Source organism: Urocampus carinirostris, chromosome 7 (genome assembly GCF_059441175.1).
Source record: "Urocampus carinirostris isolate Australia breed hairy pipefish chromosome 7, RoL_Ucar_1.0, whole genome shotgun sequence".
Lineage (NCBI taxonomy): Eukaryota > Metazoa > Chordata > Actinopteri > Syngnathiformes > Syngnathidae > Urocampus > Urocampus carinirostris.
In genome coordinates this window covers 13,191,287-13,208,659 of record NC_142355.1, presented here as the reverse complement: position 1 = coordinate 13,208,659, position 17,373 = coordinate 13,191,287, and the positions used below count along the sequence as shown (strand labels likewise).

General features: G+C 39.2%; 1 protein-coding gene across 1 annotated transcript in view; it reads left to right on the top strand.

The window, feature by feature from the left end:
* ano10b (anoctamin 10b) overlaps positions 1-17,373 on the top strand; it is a 31,805-nt gene that overhangs the window by 896 nt on the left and 13,536 nt on the right. The window contains exons 3-12 of the mRNA XM_088339789.1: positions 3,596-3,843; positions 4,004-4,177; positions 5,369-5,506; positions 7,127-7,243; positions 9,083-9,199; positions 12,124-12,462; positions 13,770-13,952; positions 15,928-15,983; positions 16,062-16,136; positions 16,235-16,399. Coding sequence (XP_088195915.1) covers positions 3,603-3,843; positions 4,004-4,177; positions 5,369-5,506; positions 7,127-7,243; positions 9,083-9,199; positions 12,124-12,462; positions 13,770-13,952; positions 15,928-15,983; positions 16,062-16,136; positions 16,235-16,399 — 1,605 coding nt within the window. The 5' untranslated portion in view covers positions 3,596-3,602. The remainder of the gene's footprint in view (positions 1-3,595; positions 3,844-4,003; positions 4,178-5,368; positions 5,507-7,126; positions 7,244-9,082; positions 9,200-12,123; positions 12,463-13,769; positions 13,953-15,927; positions 15,984-16,061; positions 16,137-16,234; positions 16,400-17,373) is intronic.

Below are 17,373 nucleotides of genomic sequence, written 5' to 3'. Positions count from 1 at the left end.
TAATGACATGTCTATTTGTGCAAAGATTACATATCGATTATGGACATTTATCATGGGCAATGCAAAAAATAAGTTAGTGTTTCCTAGTGGTAAAATGAAATTGGAAGAAAAAGCACATCAGTATTTTAGAACTACTACATGTGGGACAAATGGTTTATTAATGATCCTGTTGTTGGGCTACCAAACTACGGTGCGTGGGCTGGTTCAGAGCCGCCGACAGATTAAATCTGGCCCGCAAGACGATGCTGAGAGAAGCATAAGAAAATAATGAGCAACTTTGATCAATGATTGACCTGCAGTTTTAAATGTGTCCAAGGGATGTTACTAAGGCCACGCACCAGTCCAAACCACCCGCTGTAGCTGTTTATGCTACCTACCATTTATAAAACAAAACATTTGTGGAAATGTCAATCCCGATGTTATTTCCTTCAAAATGGAAGTCTTTTTTTTAGGAAATACGATTGCACTCACCTAGATTTCTTAGCCTTTGTCCGGTTGTGTACCCCCATACAAACTATATTCTTCATTATGTACATGGCCAATATTCAAATATCTGCATACATTGTTCTCTATAGGCTTTTTCAAAAATAAATTTTGTTTACTTATCAACAAATTAAATTTCATGCGTTCAAAGACTTCTGAAGTAGTCCTATTGCATTCAGTTTTTCAATGCAAATGATCACATTTAGTGTTTTAAAAGGGACATTTTACTTTGACATTACTCTTAACTAGTTTGTATTTTCAATTGAATTTATATTTATTTGTGTATTGTCTGTGTTTCAAAAAACAATTGGATTAAATGGTCCCTTGTTAATGAATATACAATGAAATACAACTTGTGCGGGTAAATGTTAATGAGAAAAAATGGATAGGCTTATGTTATTGATTTTGCTCATGTATTTCAGATGTAACAGATGAAATACTATCGGCTTATACAATAATTGAAATACGTCAATTATTTTTTTCCCCAGCCCCCCGTGAAATTGTTTTTAAACCAATGCGGCCCTCGATTAAAGTTTGCCCGCCCCTGCTGTAGTTTTTTTCTTGCTCAAGATGATTGCTGCCAAATAAATAATAAGCTAATGTCAAATTGCTACTTAATTGCAATACTTTTATAAATGCATAACACAACAACGATTATCTCATATATTTAAAATTTAAATTATCATCATCAAATGCATGCACTTGTCATCCGCAGGGAGATTTGCATTTAACAATTACAAATGTTGTACAGTACACACACACCAACAATCCCAACCATCAAATTTTGCTTCTGCAATATCAAACACTCAGAGCACGTCCACCAATTGTATTTTAAAGGGAAAGACAGGGATACTCTGTTGGAAATGTGATAATCGGGCAAAACAAAAAGAAGATATGCCACATAAGTCGTTTTAATGCTTCTTGAACACAGCAAAAACAGAGATGAGATGATCAGTTTCTACAAGGCCGACTTGATAGGAATGCATGTAGCTGGGTGTATTGTGTTGATTTGAATAGATGCTAAAACAGAGGTCTCCAACGTGGTACCCGTGGGACCCAGGTAGCCCCCTAAGAACACATGAGTAGCCTGCAGACAGGTTTTGAAAATAGCTCACAGTGCTTGACTCAACTTGTAATAATTCCAACCTGGTACTAACATAGTAATATAAGTTGTTATTTTAGAATGCATTTCAAAATTATAGCCCTTTGCACCAATTACTAACAAAAAATAGCCCTCAGCTTTAAAAAGGTCAGTTACTACTGCGCTAAAAGTTCAACAGATGACTATCCTCAGTTCAAATGCTTGAAACACAGTTTCGCAAATATTTTTGTAAACTTCCTCCTGATTTTTTGAAATCCCATCCAAAGCTTTTTCATCTGCTTTTATTGCATCGACAATAGTGCCGTGAGTCATTTTGCATCAATTACAGAAGAAAATCTACATGAAATAATCTCTTGCAACACTCGTCCGATTTTGGTTATGATATACAGTATTTTCAATACGATAAGGAGCACTTAAAAATCCCAAATTGGACAGAAATTTGAAAGTATGCCTTGTATGCAGCAGAGAACTGTGAACAAGATTGGTAATGCATACATGATTGCGTTACTGCATAAGGTTTTACAGTACACTTCATAATTTGAGCAATGATTGACTATTTGATAATCATTCTTGGCCAAAATTGCAATAAATTACAGTGTATGCAACGGGATTCAAACCCAGGTTGTGGCGGTGAGATTAGCAACCCTTTACCACTAGACCACCAGTTGTACACATGACATATGAAAAGGCATTAGATATTCTCATTATCACACTATTTTTATTTTAGAAACATAGATTTGTACAGTGGGTTCTGATAGGTTAAGCAGCCACTTGACTTCTTCAGCTGTGCGTCAATCTTTTCAAAGACAGAAACAGAAAGCAGAAAGTCTTAACAAAATACTATTGAAGTACTTTTATGTACATATACATAAAAAGAGGACATATTAGTGGGTTAAGTGTTGGCTCCCTCACCGCCGCCATCCGGGTTCGGTTCCCATTGCAAACAATTTTTTTGCGATGGTAATTTGCGATACTTATCGATTGATCAATTATGGCATGATTATATGCCCTCACCGTAGTCTGTTTCATGCGCCTTATGTATGAAAGATATATGACCAAAAAATGATTTTATAGGGGTGAGCCTAATAATCCAGTAAGCCTTATAGTGCAGAACAAAGGTATCTATGTTCAATTTGAATAATTTAACTATGATAATGTTACTGGGATGACAGTGAGTGCAACCAACAAATGACTGCTGTAGTGTTTCAAGCAATAGACATTTGTGGGTCCTAAGACGATGACATACTAGAAAGCCGTGCACGGCTGGGTTAAGAGTAGTTTGTTGATCAAATGGACCGTATTAGATTGCATAAAGGTCTTTATTTAACTGTTATCGTCTGACAAACAACAAAATTAATGCCACGAGAATCAAAATAGGCTTCCTGTCTTTAACCACAATCCATCAAATGGTTGTCCGCAAAAGTCTCTTTCAAGCAATAGACTTTAGTGTGTCATGATACGATGACCAACAAGAAAGCCATGCATAGCTGTGTTCAGGGTAGTTTGTGGAACAAATCCACATTATTAGATAGCATAACAGTCTTCATTTCACTCTCATTGTCTGAAAAATAACAAAAGATATGCCACATTAACCAATTGGGCTTTCAACCACTCGGTGCCCTTACAGGTAGGGCGCCCGCCCTGAGACTGGAAGGTTGCTGGTTCGAGCCTCAGCTGGGTCATACCTAAGACTTATAACATTGGAACCCATTGCCTCCCTGCTTGGCGCTCGGCATTAGGGGTTGGAATTGGGGGGTTTGGTTGCCTAATGACTCCCAACACATCAGTTGGGTTAAACTGGACCCATGAGAATTTCATTGAAAGAATGTAAATACCATTAAAACTGAAACTGATTCATCAGATGCTTGTTTCCTGGAGAAAATCTGAACAAAACATGAGAATGTTCTTGATATTTATTGAATGAATTTAATTTCAAAGAGGCTTAAGTGCTAAATTCTCAGACTTTCAAAATGCATAGTAAAAAAGAACTCCCCACGTTCTTCTTTTTAGCTGCATCATGAGTGAGGCAGGATGCAACGAAAGTGGAGGAACCATCTCGAAGGAGCCACTAGAGATGTCACCGAGCGGAAAGGCCAGGGACTCTGTGATATCAGGCCCCGGATGGACTAAGGTCGGCTGCCCGTGTTGCGTGTCACAGCAGGTTGAGCCGTTGGTTCTGGTCAAACTTGGCGAGAAGGTCCGTCCAGAGACCAAGAGGTGGCTCATCAGATTGATCGGAGCACCTCAGAAAGACGGAGGTGAGGTACTTCACACACTGTATGTATTTGTACGCATTATTAGTAGTAATCTTTCATTGTTCCTGTTGTTGCCTAAGTCAGTGGTCTGCAACTTTTTCTGTACCACAGCCTGGTTTGAAGGCCATTTCAATTTGTTTATTTCTTGTCTCCAATCTCTCAGGTGCAGGGTTACTGGCCCACCCGGGTGAAGATGCCACTGGAGACATCATCATGGTGTCAGCCCCACGCTGTACCTATCTACAAGCCACAGAAGAGCTGGGGCTGTGTAAGACTTATCACAACGGGGACATGGAGACCTTCTCGTACCATGACAGAGACAACTTTAGACACTCGGGTAAATCAGACTTTACAGTATGTTCAATGCAGCCCCATGGGTCCTACCAAACAACCTCAGTCGTAATTTGTTTGTGAAATATAAATTATCGTTATTTCCGGACCACAGAGCACACCTGCTTAAAAGCCCCATGCGCAAATTAAAGAAAGAAACTAAACTTTGTTTTTGTACAAGGCCCACCAGATTTTAAAACTCAGAAGCCCTACCAAAACCACAGCCTATACATATGCACTCATGGGACCAATCTTAAGCTCTCCCATCCCTTGCACACATGACAGAGTGATAGAAAGGAGACCAAGTATTGTTACTACTACAAAAAAACACAAATACTGTATATACAAACATACAAAAATGTTTGGAATCTTTCTAACAAGTAGTGTCGGCTGATTGAATATTATAGCGTGGCAGCAGGTGACTAATTATCAGGTGTATTTCATCGAGCTGAAAACTGGGATGTCGTATTGTGCTGTTACCACTTCGATGATTATTTTGAACCCGTCCTTAGTAACTAGTGTGGGCATGTATAATGATTTTCTAGGTAGTAGTCGCAATACTTGGTCTTGTCTCTATCACCTTGTGACGTGCACAAGGGATGGGAGAGCTTAAGATCAGTCGCATGGCTCAGCATGTGAACAGGCTCTTGTGATTGCCCTCTCTTCTGAATTTGAGTCAGTACAGTACATAGAGTTTGGCTTTAAGAATGTTTTTGTTGCGTATATATTAATGTCAATTGATTAAGATTGACAGCTGCGGACAGAGTCTGTAAACGTGTCAATTGCAGCACAATGTGTTACTTTGCTGTACTAGACATTTCCCCGCTGATTGTACAAAAATCGCAATCTTACTCCATAGGGACAGTCGGAATCTTTTTTATGCGTGTCACTCATTAGATGGCGAGGCATTTGGCTACCTAAGGAAGTCTTAGTTTCTCCCGCTATCTACCCGCGCGTCTGTAGTCGCCGACACCCTTGCGAACGGCTGCTCCGCGGTAAAAGACTCGAATCAGCCGCATCGCATCGTAAGCCTTAGTGTTTAAGATGTTTAAAATAGTAGTGGCTTGTAGTCCAGAATTTACAGAAGGTGTTTTTAAACACACTCACAGTAAATATTTTTGTCAAGAACTTGAAAGCCTTAAATAGGATTATTTTGCTACGTGTCTTTAAAGAGGTATTTGGCATCCTTGTTTGCCAGACAACATCGAGCTCTTCCTGACTTTGGCTGAGAGACAGTACATCATCAAGTACGAGCTGGAGGCTCTTCGCGCTCGGAGGGATGTGAGGATACCCGGTCTGGATGACAAGTGCTCCCTGCAGCACAGAGACAACATCTGTGAGTCCACAAGATAAGATAAGATAATCTTTTGTCCCACAATTGGGAAGTTTCTTTTGTTACAGCAGTAAGACAAAGAATAATGAATAACAGCTAAGAATATCAACAGTATAAACAAGTACTTAGAAAAAAAAAAAAAAAGCCAAAATACTTCCAATAAAACCAGATTAAATTCAAGAATGGAAATCTAATGGTGATGAAACAACATGCATTTGTCTTTTTCGAGCAATAGTGTTGGGAATTCCAGCTCTTTTTAGAGAACCGCTCTTTCAACCCAGCTCACTAAAAATAGCCGACTCTTTCAGCTCCCAAACGCCTCTTCAGATTTTTTTTAAATTATAATTGCCTTTAGTTTTTCAGTATACAGTGAATTTTTAATAGTCTTAACTTTTAAGTCAGGCAACACAGAATCACCGGAAAAAAATTCGTTTGGAGGCTTGAAATCCTTGAAAACGCTAGATTTTTAATCTTGCGTTTTCAAAGATTAAAAAGTTCTTGAATTTTGGGTGGAATTGCTTGAAATCGTTGCCATGTTTCTCAACAAGTCTGCTTAAAAATGACGCCAACACGCCTGCTCTGGTGGCTTGGCTTTGCCATTGCATTTTTTTCTTCCCTCATGATAAACAGCAGTTTCAAATTCCGTACCGCCCCTTTAAATTATAAAGATGAACGTGTTTATTGCTTTGTGAATTTTTGCTATTGTCTTACTGCACTAACGCCCAAGTGGGTAAGAAACATGACATGTTGTATTGAAAAAGTTATCTCAGTTGCTATAATAGTTGACGAGTATTTCTTTATTGATTTTTACTTCTTTTAGTGGCTGATCTCAGTTGTTCTTGCAATCTCGCTTTCTGTCATTCAAATGTTTCTCTGTCCTTGTGTGTAATGTATGTTAAGATACACTATACAGACGCTTCCCTACTTACGACCCTTTGACTTACGGAAAACTGTAGATTCGATCATTTTTTTCAGGATGTCGAAAAATATCTGTACATTGCTTTAAGTTTGATTATGTATTGTGCACCTTTCTCCGAGTACAGGACAGTAGTGCATCTTTCCGCCGCTGCTTGCGTGTGGTGGCGCTGTGAGAGGTCACCCAGCATCCACCCTGAAGAAGAAATCCTGCTTCTACTTCCTAGTTCGTGTGGAAATATACAGTACTATGTGTACTGTATGTATTGCGCTAAGAACTTTGACGTTTTTATTGTTTAATATCTCATGCATCCATTCAATATGGTTGGTGTAAAGAAGAGGCAAGTCGTTTCTTTTGAAATGAAAATGGAACAAGAAAGCTTGGTGCGGTTGAGAAAATGTTCAGAACGCTTTTTTTCGGCCACTTTTTTTACCACGTAGGAGGACCTCTTGAAGCGCATCTTCCAAAAGTAAATAAAACTCAACTTTAGTTATCTTTATAGAGAATATTATTTAATGAAACGTTTATTTTCTAGTACAAAAAAATACAGGTTACATATACGAGCCTTAAACATACTAATATAAACCTTAAACATAGATCCCATACAAAATATAGCATTGAAGCAACTTACGAACGATCGTAAGTAGGGCAGCGTCCGTATAATGTCCTGTCAATGTTGTGTATTGTTGTAATGTGTAATCTTGCAGGGCAGAAGATGACGTCCGCCGGCGTGATCGTGGACACGTTCCCTCTTCATGACAAACCCAAACTCAAAGAACTCAGCAAATCCTGGTACGCTGGACAAAAGCTATCACAACCACTGGGTGAGTGTATGAAGTGAAAACGTGATATTTACAATTTGCCACCATGTTTATTGTAAGTGGTTAATATTGCTTTGTATAAGGACTACAGTAATTCCTAATTTTTTGCGGGAGTTGCATTCCTAAAACATTTATAGTATTTACGTAACCCGCTATTATACATTAAGACCAAGTAACAAACCCGTTTTACAGGCTCAAGCATTTGTTTAACGATAAAAGTAATGTAATTTATACAGGTTTTTTTTGTTTTTCGTTTTACACATAACTTCTGTACTGTCAAATTATTATTTAAAACTAGACATTTGGGTGCACAATACATTATTTGAACAAATAGTCGATTGACCAATTAAGTCTTAGAGACATGTTTATTCTTTTTATAAACTTGTCTAGCTTTTTTGGAGCACCATAGATGTTTTGAGATAATTATATGAGGAAAACAGATGAAAACTTTTTAATCGATCTGAAGGATTGGCTACACAGCAATTCTAGGTGAATTATTTTCCCCATTTTTGATAGTTCAACAAACGAAATTGTCGTGAAACAGTCAAACACTACAAAGTTAACAATTTTCATAAAATAAATGAATAAACTATACAGAGAAAAAAAATGATAATATGTTTATCTCAACACATTGGGCAAATTATTGAGCGTATTACATCGATTTTGCACATTATGAATCTTTATCATATTCAAATATTTAAACAAAAAAACAAATTCATTGACGACATTTTGAAAATTGGTTTGACCTTTTTTATATTTTTGGCGGATAAAAAATGTGCGAAACATAAAATCAGAGTCATTGCCCTTTCTTCATATTGTTTTGTATTATAAGTCTAAGTGTAATTTGATCTTTTGATAAGGTGGTTGTGCATACATTCGAATCTATTTTTGTTGATTGTTAAGTTATTTGACAAACACTTGGATTTTTTTTCTTATTTTGTCTTATAGAATATTCTGTTGTTTTGTGCATTTTTCCATCCGTATAAAACTTCAATATTTGAATATAGGAGGAAATTAAAGGGACAGTTTGTCATATTTAGGGCCTCCTGTGGGTACAAAAAAAACTTTTATTCAGTAAAAAAACAAAACATTGATTTGAATACTAGGCCAAAATATATGAACAATTATACCAATGTTAACGTTCATTAAAAAAAAAATCGAGATAGGTCGAGAATTATTTCTTATTTAAACACATTTTGGAATCCCTACCTAGAAGTCCCTGGCATGTTTGTCTCATGTGTTGTTGCTTGCTGTGGCACTGGTTTTAGTTTGCATTAAACAACAGTGCCATCTCGTGGTCAAATGTTACACACTGGGGCTTTAAAAATGTGTTTTTAAAAACATCCGATCAAACGAAAAAAATAATCAACCGATTCATTGATTGTTAAAATAAGCGTTTGTTGCAGCCCTACATTGAATCATAACTGGGGATCGGCGATATGGTAACCAAATCAAATCACTGTTGTTTAAAATTATAACCCTGATCTTGATTCCTTTCAAATATGATTTAATACTAGTTTACTCATTTCTGAAAAAAATATTCAAATCATTTTGAAAAGGAAAATATACAGACACATTTAACCGACAAGGCCATCTTATCAGATTTGAATTTGAACATTACAAACATGCAAATATGTTTCAAATGTATTTATTAACTCAAAATGTTTATGAAAGCATTCTATTTTTTCGCAAGGCTCCAATTCTTAATGGGTCACCATCTCTCTGCAGACTGAGTCAGAAGGGACCATTGTCATTCAACGACACATTAAAATAGATCTCATGTTTTCCACGTGAGTGTCCCTTTATTGATTTAATAAATTATTTTCTCTACATTACCATCAGATTCGGTCAGTGCGTATTTTGGAAGCGCAGTTGGATTCTACTTCAGCTTTCTTGATTTCTACACTTGGTCTCTGCTGCCTCCTGCTCTACTGGGCCTCTTCGTTACGTATTTCTCGAGTGAGTATGTGAATTTTTTTCTAACTTTTGTATGTATTTAAAAAAATCTTTTGGCCTCAAGAAGCAGGATTATATTGATTCTCGATATTAAAAAAAATATTGTGCAACCCTATTATATAATTTACTGTAATAATTCTTTGAGTGGAGAAAATTCTAACGCGGTAGTTTGAAGCTCAGTTAATGAAAAAAACTTCCACGTGCAGAGCAACCTATTCCAGTCTGTGCTGGACTCATAGAAACACCATACCTCTTGTCAGAAATTTTAAATATTTGAATAAAAGGCCCTGACATCTTAATGTTGTTGTCTATTTCAGTTATGTTCCAGTGCAACTACCAACTACTTGTTTAAAATGAACAATTTAAAATTTGCATCATATATCTTCATTACTATACCAAGTGCATTGTTGAGAAAGCAAATTTACAGTGAAGGGTCCAAACGTGGGGCAGCACGGCAGCGCAGTGGTTAGCGAATGTGCGGCACAGTTCTGAGGTCATGAGATCGAACCTCCTGTGTGGAGTTTGCATGTTCTCCGCGTGCTTGCGTGGGTTTCCTCTGGGCACTCCGGTTTTCTCCCACATTCCAAAAACATGCATGTTAGGCTAATTGGCCAGTCCAAATTGTCTACGTGTGAATGAGCGAGTGAGTTTGTACCTGTGTGCAACCAGTTCAGGGTGTCCCCTGCCCACTGGCCGGAGATAGCTGAGATGGGCTCCAGCACCCCTGCGACCCTACTGAGGATAAGCGGTGCAGATAATGGATGGATGGATGGGTCCAAACGTTTACCTGGTTGGAACCATCTTCAGGACAGGGAATGGTGCGCAACTATGTGCTGTGAAGCGTTTCTTATGTTAAGAAGGAAATCAGTATTTATGAATGCTGTTTGCACTTACCACTGATTTCCAAAAGAGGACGCCAAATATTCACTTGATGAAAATATAAATCAGTTTCATATTTTTGAAGGAATTACACTTTTATTTATTTTATTTTATTTGCGGTTCATTGTTTTGACGATGGCTGTACTATTTTTCTTTATTTAATTTTATTTGGTCCCCGAGGGAAAATCATTTTCACTGACGGTACCAGTCGGGTTCCGTCAGTACTGCAGAGCGTGCGCCAAATGACCAATTTACAGCATCTGGTATTTCCAGGTGGTCTCCCATCCAAGCACTAACCAGGCCCAACCCTGCTTAGCTTCCTGGGATTGGGCGTTCTTAGGGCGGTATGGCCGTAAACAGATATAATTATTAATTCGCTCAAAAAAACACGCACATGGATTAGAAGTACAACATGTATTCCAACTGGGCATGAATATAAATGTTTGATGTCAATTTATCTTATTCCAATTCTGTCATTCTTCAAGATAAGTCTAGATCAAAATAGTTTTACAAAATACATTAGACATTTGTGGTAAATGTTACAATAACAAAAGTGTTTTGCAAAGTCTTGATGCAAAAAGGCTTTTGTTCATGTCATTTTTTACTATTATTGCTTAGTGTTTTTCATTATCTTGACTATTATGCATCGTTGCCCTTCTTGCTTTGTTCACTGGAAGTCAGGCTGAGCGCTTGTCTTGTTCAGAGAAGTGCATGTTAAGACAAGGACTTATCTTTGAGGCGTTTCATAGTTGTTGCGCATGAGGGTACTTGCGGTTCTAGAATCCCATAAAAAAGAGCAAATGGGGCTTGCCATCCCATTGTAAAGCGACAATGTGATGTCCGTAACCCCCAAAAGCTTTTGAACCTGCAACGCAACTCCTTCTCAAGTCGGGTTACTTGAAGCTTCTGTAACAACAAAGTTTTTTATCTAGACGGCAAAAGGGGCCAATTTCAACAAACAGGCCATACTAAAATATTCATAATTAAAGCATCTTCCAAATAAACTCACGCCGATGTAGGCATCCGTCATGAATCATCACACAAAGACAAATCACCAATATTGTGATGAAATGCTTACATCTCAGCGATGTTAATCTTAATTAAATATTGATCTAGGAATGTGATTTTCCTGATAAGAACTGGGCCTTTGTCGTTCAAATGCGCACTTGTGGATGACTGGTGTGTATTTTTGAAGCTGTCCGTTAGAGGGCGTATAGAGACGGGTGTCCATCAAGGAGCATTGGTACTCCAATAAACGAGGGGCACAGTTCCTTCTTTTTGACATCCAGTTAGCAGCTTGCATTGGTACTCAAATAATCCCAGGAGTCCCTTTTTTTTTTTTGTATCCTGTCTGCAGTTTAATGTATTTGTTTATTCAAGTTACAAGTCATCACTCTTACAGCTCTAATTCTCACTGAAATTGAATAAAATAAAACACTGAGTTGACTGTTTTTCTAGTGAAAGTTGGCATTTTAAAATGGCCAATTGCTTCAAAAAGTTGATTCAAGTGATTACCGTATTTATTCGTGTGCAATGCGCATTTTTTTGCTTCTACCCAACAAAAGAAGTCAGAGTTGCGCCTTATACACTACGGTTTACTGTATTTGTGCAATCATTAATCAGTCAAAAAATATCAGTGAATACAATCGCAGAATGTAGGTTTCAATGGGAATGAACCCTAACCATTGGACCATGGTATTGATATTGATGACACACAAAAAAACAATAAACTTTATCTCATTATCACACTATTTCCACTCACGGTGCCTCTGGTACCATGAGTAAAAATAGTTACACCTGGCATTGTCCTTTTCTGTAGTTTAAAAAAGTATACACCACGCAGTGCTTCCTGTTTGTCTCTTTTATTTTTAGATTTGGCCCTCTCTTCTGCCTGGCAAGCAGGATGCAGCAGCAGGCCAGAAGGACTCGGTCATAAACCTAGAGAGTGCACAAATAGATAGAATAGCTCGATCGATCTGCCCACACCTATTGTTCTTGTTTCTATTGGCGAAACATCTCAACAGCATGTCCTTTGTGTTTGGTGGCAGGTGAGGTGCAGAAGGAAGCCGTTGAGGCTGTGGCCGGATCACAGACTGACATCCTGGAGGAGGAAGGCGGCTTTGCCATCAGCGGTCACATGATCCAAGCCGTCTTCAGCATGCTGTGGTCCACCATCTTCATGGAGCTGTGGAAACGACGCAGTGCCGCCGCGTCCTACCGTTGGGGGACTCTTCAACTGGCCGAGCGCTTCGCCGAGCCCCGGCCCGCTTTCCACGGCCGTCTCGGGGTCAACCCAGTCACTGGTCGCGTGGAGCCGCTTTTTCCGGAATGGCAGCGGGATCTACGCATGGCGCTTGTCTCTGTCCCGGTGGTCGGACTCTTTTTAGGTGGGTCAGATGTTGGTCATGAGATCAAACTTCCTGTGCGAAGTTTGCATGTTCTCCCCGTGCATAGGTTTCCTCCGGGCATTCCGGTTTCCTCCCACATACCAAAAACATGCATGTCAGGTTAAATGGCCGGTCCAAATTGTCCACAGGTGTGAATGAGCGAGTGAGTCGTCTGTCTCTGTGTGCCCTGCGACTGGCTGGCAACCAGTTCAGGGTGTTCTCTGCCCACTGCTGGAATAAAGAAAATCTGGCACTTCACTTTTGAATTTCATACCGATTACAGAAATGATCTAAAGCTTTTTTAAAGATTGTATCCGTAACTTCAGAAATATTCTATTTGCTGACGCCATTTTCTGGCTGAAATCATCAATGCAGCCTCCATGCCGCGTGCACTTCGTGTTTTTCTTAGACGCGCTCGAATAAACTCTTATTTTTTTCATCTGTTTGGGGGTTTGGGTTGGCATTTGGACTCTACTTGAAACAGGTTTTTTATTAGTTTCACTAATTTCATCCTAGAATAATTGAAAACGACCAACACACGCATAAAATCACACTCCACCATCCCTCTCCCCCAGCATCCTGTCGTCCAGCTTTTAATGGCAGGAACACAGATGATAAAAGTAAGATAAAAGCAAATAAGCATGGTGAAAAAAAATATATATGAAGGCTTTCTGAACTCAGTTTTGCATTGTTAACACATACTTAATAGAGAAGACATTTCATTTTCAATTTTTTAAAGACACCTCAATGTAGGCACGCACTTTTAAACTTCTGCAAAGACACCGAGGTGCTATTTTTTTGTTTTGTATTTTTTGAGTGTATGTGTGAATGGGTAAGTGTGAAGCACATTGTAAAGCGCATTGGGAGGAATTAATTGACTTGAAAAGCGCTATACAAATGCAGACCATATACCATTTACCATTCATCCAGGTGCTAACCGATAACTTCTGGCAATTAGAAATGGTGCGGTCAAGAGAGGCAATGTATCCGTGTCTTTAATTTAAAGTAAAAAAAACATCACGATGGATGTTTCCTTAAACGTTCTCTGGTTGATAAAGAGTATGCAGAAAATTTAGCTACTATAGGTGGTTTGCTTTAGCAGTGGCACCTGGCTCTGACAACATCCATTGGACATATTTGAATCTGCAGGTCGGTGTTTGATGTGCTACGGCTTATTTTTCTGTTGTGCTTCCCTCAGGATAAGAGGATCTCTTGGCGGGCCGGATCCAGCTCGTGGGCCGTGTTTGACAGCCCAGAATCAGAACAAATGATTTCTCGTGACTCTCCACTGTGACGTGTGTGCGCAGGGATGGTGGTGCTCGGGATGTTGTGTTTCTACTGGGGGGAGAACCAAGTGATGTGGCTCCACGAGGAATGGGATTCTATTGTGACACAGACGCTGCTCTACCTCCCTTCTGTGCTTCACATCGTCTACACTAATATGCTGGCTACTGTTTACAAAACAGTTGCACAGTCTTTGACTGAATTTGGTGAGAGCGACAAGTTTATTACAAAGAACATGTTGTTTACTCTTCACAAAGGATGCTAGTAATTCAGTGCATTAATTCATTCTCTCAAATGGGAAGAGCCGGTGCCAGCCAAGTTTTGCTGTTTTGATTTATTTATTAAGGCCTACATACAATTTTGTTCTGTAGCCATATATATAAAACTTCAACACTTATCTTTCATTAGAAACAAAAATTTATATCGCAACATATAAAAAAAAAAAAAAACTACGTCATGAATATTTGCGCAGCTAAGCCAATAGGAACAAAAATATGGATCAAATCCATAAAAGTCGGCGGGGACTCCGAATGTGTGCCCTTCCAATGGACCTTCCCATCTGCTATTCCAATTTAAATAATAATTACTGCTGTGCCAGTTGAATGAGATTTACTGCTGCGGACTGAGCCATCAACGTTTTAATTTTCTGTACTAGACATTTCCTTGCCGATTCTGCCAAGACCGCGATCTTACTTCAGAGGGACAGTGGGAATCTTGGTCATCCGTTCATTTGTATAACTAATTAAATGATGAGGCATGTAGATACTGAAGGGAGTCATAGTTACTCCGGTGGTTTGCCTGTGCTTTATTGAATTTCTTCCCTCTGACATTTAGAGCACTTGGCAGAAATCACATCTTTATGTGCCTTGTGCTGCAGGGATGCTTTGTTTTAATCAAATAGTAGGATTCTCTGGTCCGCACCAGTTCTAAGCCAGTTCCAAGGCGCCAGCCGAGGCGACCCGCCAGGCATGTACTCCACTGTTACCCCGGGGCCCCTACGGGTACCACTACTAGGGTTATCTGTGAGAAAGCCCCGGCACATGTCCAAAGTCACCAACGACACCCTCATGACGATAACCTTGCATTGTATTTTAAGCCGCATCAATTAAATGTAGAAAAAAGGAGCGGCCTATAGTCCCTAATTCTGGCCTGGTATCAGCTTTGATGACCGCTCAGCATTTGCGTGTCGGTATCAGTACAGAGACATCTTGCTACTCCGCGCTTCGATTATTGATGTTTCACTGCTATGTGTATTTTCATCACGGAGTCTGTTCTGCATTCTGGTTGGCCAAACAGAGGAAGATGTTTCTATTAAGGTTGTACCTCTCCACCCGCTAAACCTGCCCAGGAGCCACAAATACATATTGTACCTTCTTTATGAAGTACAGTACTTAAATTTGTGAAAGAAATTCTTGAGCCTGTAAATTGGGTTTGTTCTTGAGTAGTACATTTTCATAAAGGTTTCCCGGATTTTCACGTTTTGAGGGGGGTTCTGCCCCCCATTAATCACAATAACCAAGGGATTACTGTATCTGTCCAAAGAAATGTAGCATTGAACGACCCTAATTTTCTGAATGTCACCATTAAAATTATTGAAGCGCATTATGTGCCCATTATGTGGCCTATGTTGCAAAAAAACTACCTCACACGTATGTAAAATGATACTCACGTACATGCTGTCTGCACTATGTTTGTTCACTGCTCAAACAGACACCGCACAAAAAAAAAATTAAAAAAATTAAAAAAAACACTACCTCATACGAATATAATGTTACTCATGTCTTGTTCTTGCACATGTCGACTGCACTACGTTTTATGCTCAAATTGCACAATGTCTGACCATTTCCTGTATCATGCTGACTATTTTTGCACTATGATGACTTTGCACCAAATGCAATATTGCACAACCGTTACGATACCGACGTTATCACGACAACCCTGTATGTAACATCCCACATGCCGACATTTCTTGTGTAAATACCATGTAAATTATAACTATAGCCTTATCCCCCTTGTCTTATAACATTATCTTCTCTGTTCCTTTATCTTCTTGCTCATACCTCACTTGAATGTGTGAAACTGGAGTGTCATGCCCAATTTCGTTGTCACAATATGTTAGCCCATTTGTAACAATGACAATAAAGGTATATTCTATTCTATTCTATTCTATTCTATTTTCAGAGAACCACAGAGAAGAATCTGCCTTCCAGAACCACTTGACAGCCAAAGTGCTGGTGGTGAGTTTCCCCTTTTCTCACAGACATGACAACTTCATTCATTTAATGAAACTGCATTCACTTTTTTTCATTCTTCAGTTCACTTTCTTCAACTACTTTGCGGTCCTCTTTCACATCGCCTTCGTCAAGCATGATGTGCCCTTGCTTCGTAAGGTGACGGTTGACCTCGGCATCACAACGCATATGTCAAATCAATTGAATGAAAATAACGGAAGCCTCAAAACCAGCTTGACTCATTTCTGTCCGTGCAGCGCTTGGCATCTTTGCTGATCGTGACCCAGTTGGTGAACCAGGTGACGGAAGTAGTGATCCCTTTTCTTGTGGACCGCTTCGTTGGCGCCCCCCACAGGGCCGAGAGCGAAGATGACCCGGAGGAGGATAAATTTAGGAATCAAGTCAGCCTGCCGGTCTTCCCCGTGCGTATAGGCATGCTTCTCAAATAGGGTTAGGATAGAGGTGGCCGAACGTTGAACGTGAAGAATAAAATCATTTAACAGTTTTCAATGAAGAAAGAAGCATACGTTTTTTTAAAATAAGAAGCTCTTTTAGAAGGAGGGAAAAATATCTTGTATAATTTCTCAGAGGGTTTGTTAATAAACAGCGTTGGTAACATTTAGACAACTGCAACTTTGCAAAGGAATGTAATGTATCGGAAAATAGTTGGTGGCTGTTAAAACTTTAATAAACACTCAAAATAAGGAGAGAAGACATAAATGGATTATGAACTTGCAAGTACTACAAAGAGAGAAGCCTTGAGATAAGAAATTCAGACCTGTACTAAATATCTCGATTTTTTTAAGTCCTGCAGACCCTTGGTGGCCCAACTTAAGCTATTGCCAGAATTTTTTCCTGCCGACTTAAGTCCAAACGGAGCGGCACACAACCGAAACCCATTGAACATATCTATTTGTAATAAAGGCTGATGTATTTCATATACAATAGGTCTACACGGTCTACCAACAATACATACTGCAACTTTGGACAGAGATGTTTACTTTGGGCCATGAGAAAGTGTATATTTAATGAGTAGTGGCTCGCTGCCAAATATTTTTTGCCAGGGCTAAAAGCTCTGCCAGCTGTACGAGGGACGACGCATTATGTGCAAGAAACATTTGCGTTTTATTTTATTTTATTTTTTGGGGGGCTCAATGGTGTTTTTTTGTTAAATATGGGACGGCAGTAGCTCAGGTTCAATACCCGATGCTTCGGTGTTATTTGCAGAAGTGTACTTGGGCAAGACACTGACTCCCTAATGCCCCCGATAAGCAGGAAGTTGCCTTGCATGGCTGACGCTGCTATCGGGGTGTGAGTGTGTGTGAATGGGTAAGTGTAAAGCACATTGTAAAGCGTTTTGGGAGGTCTTCATTGACTTAAAAAGTGCTATATAAAT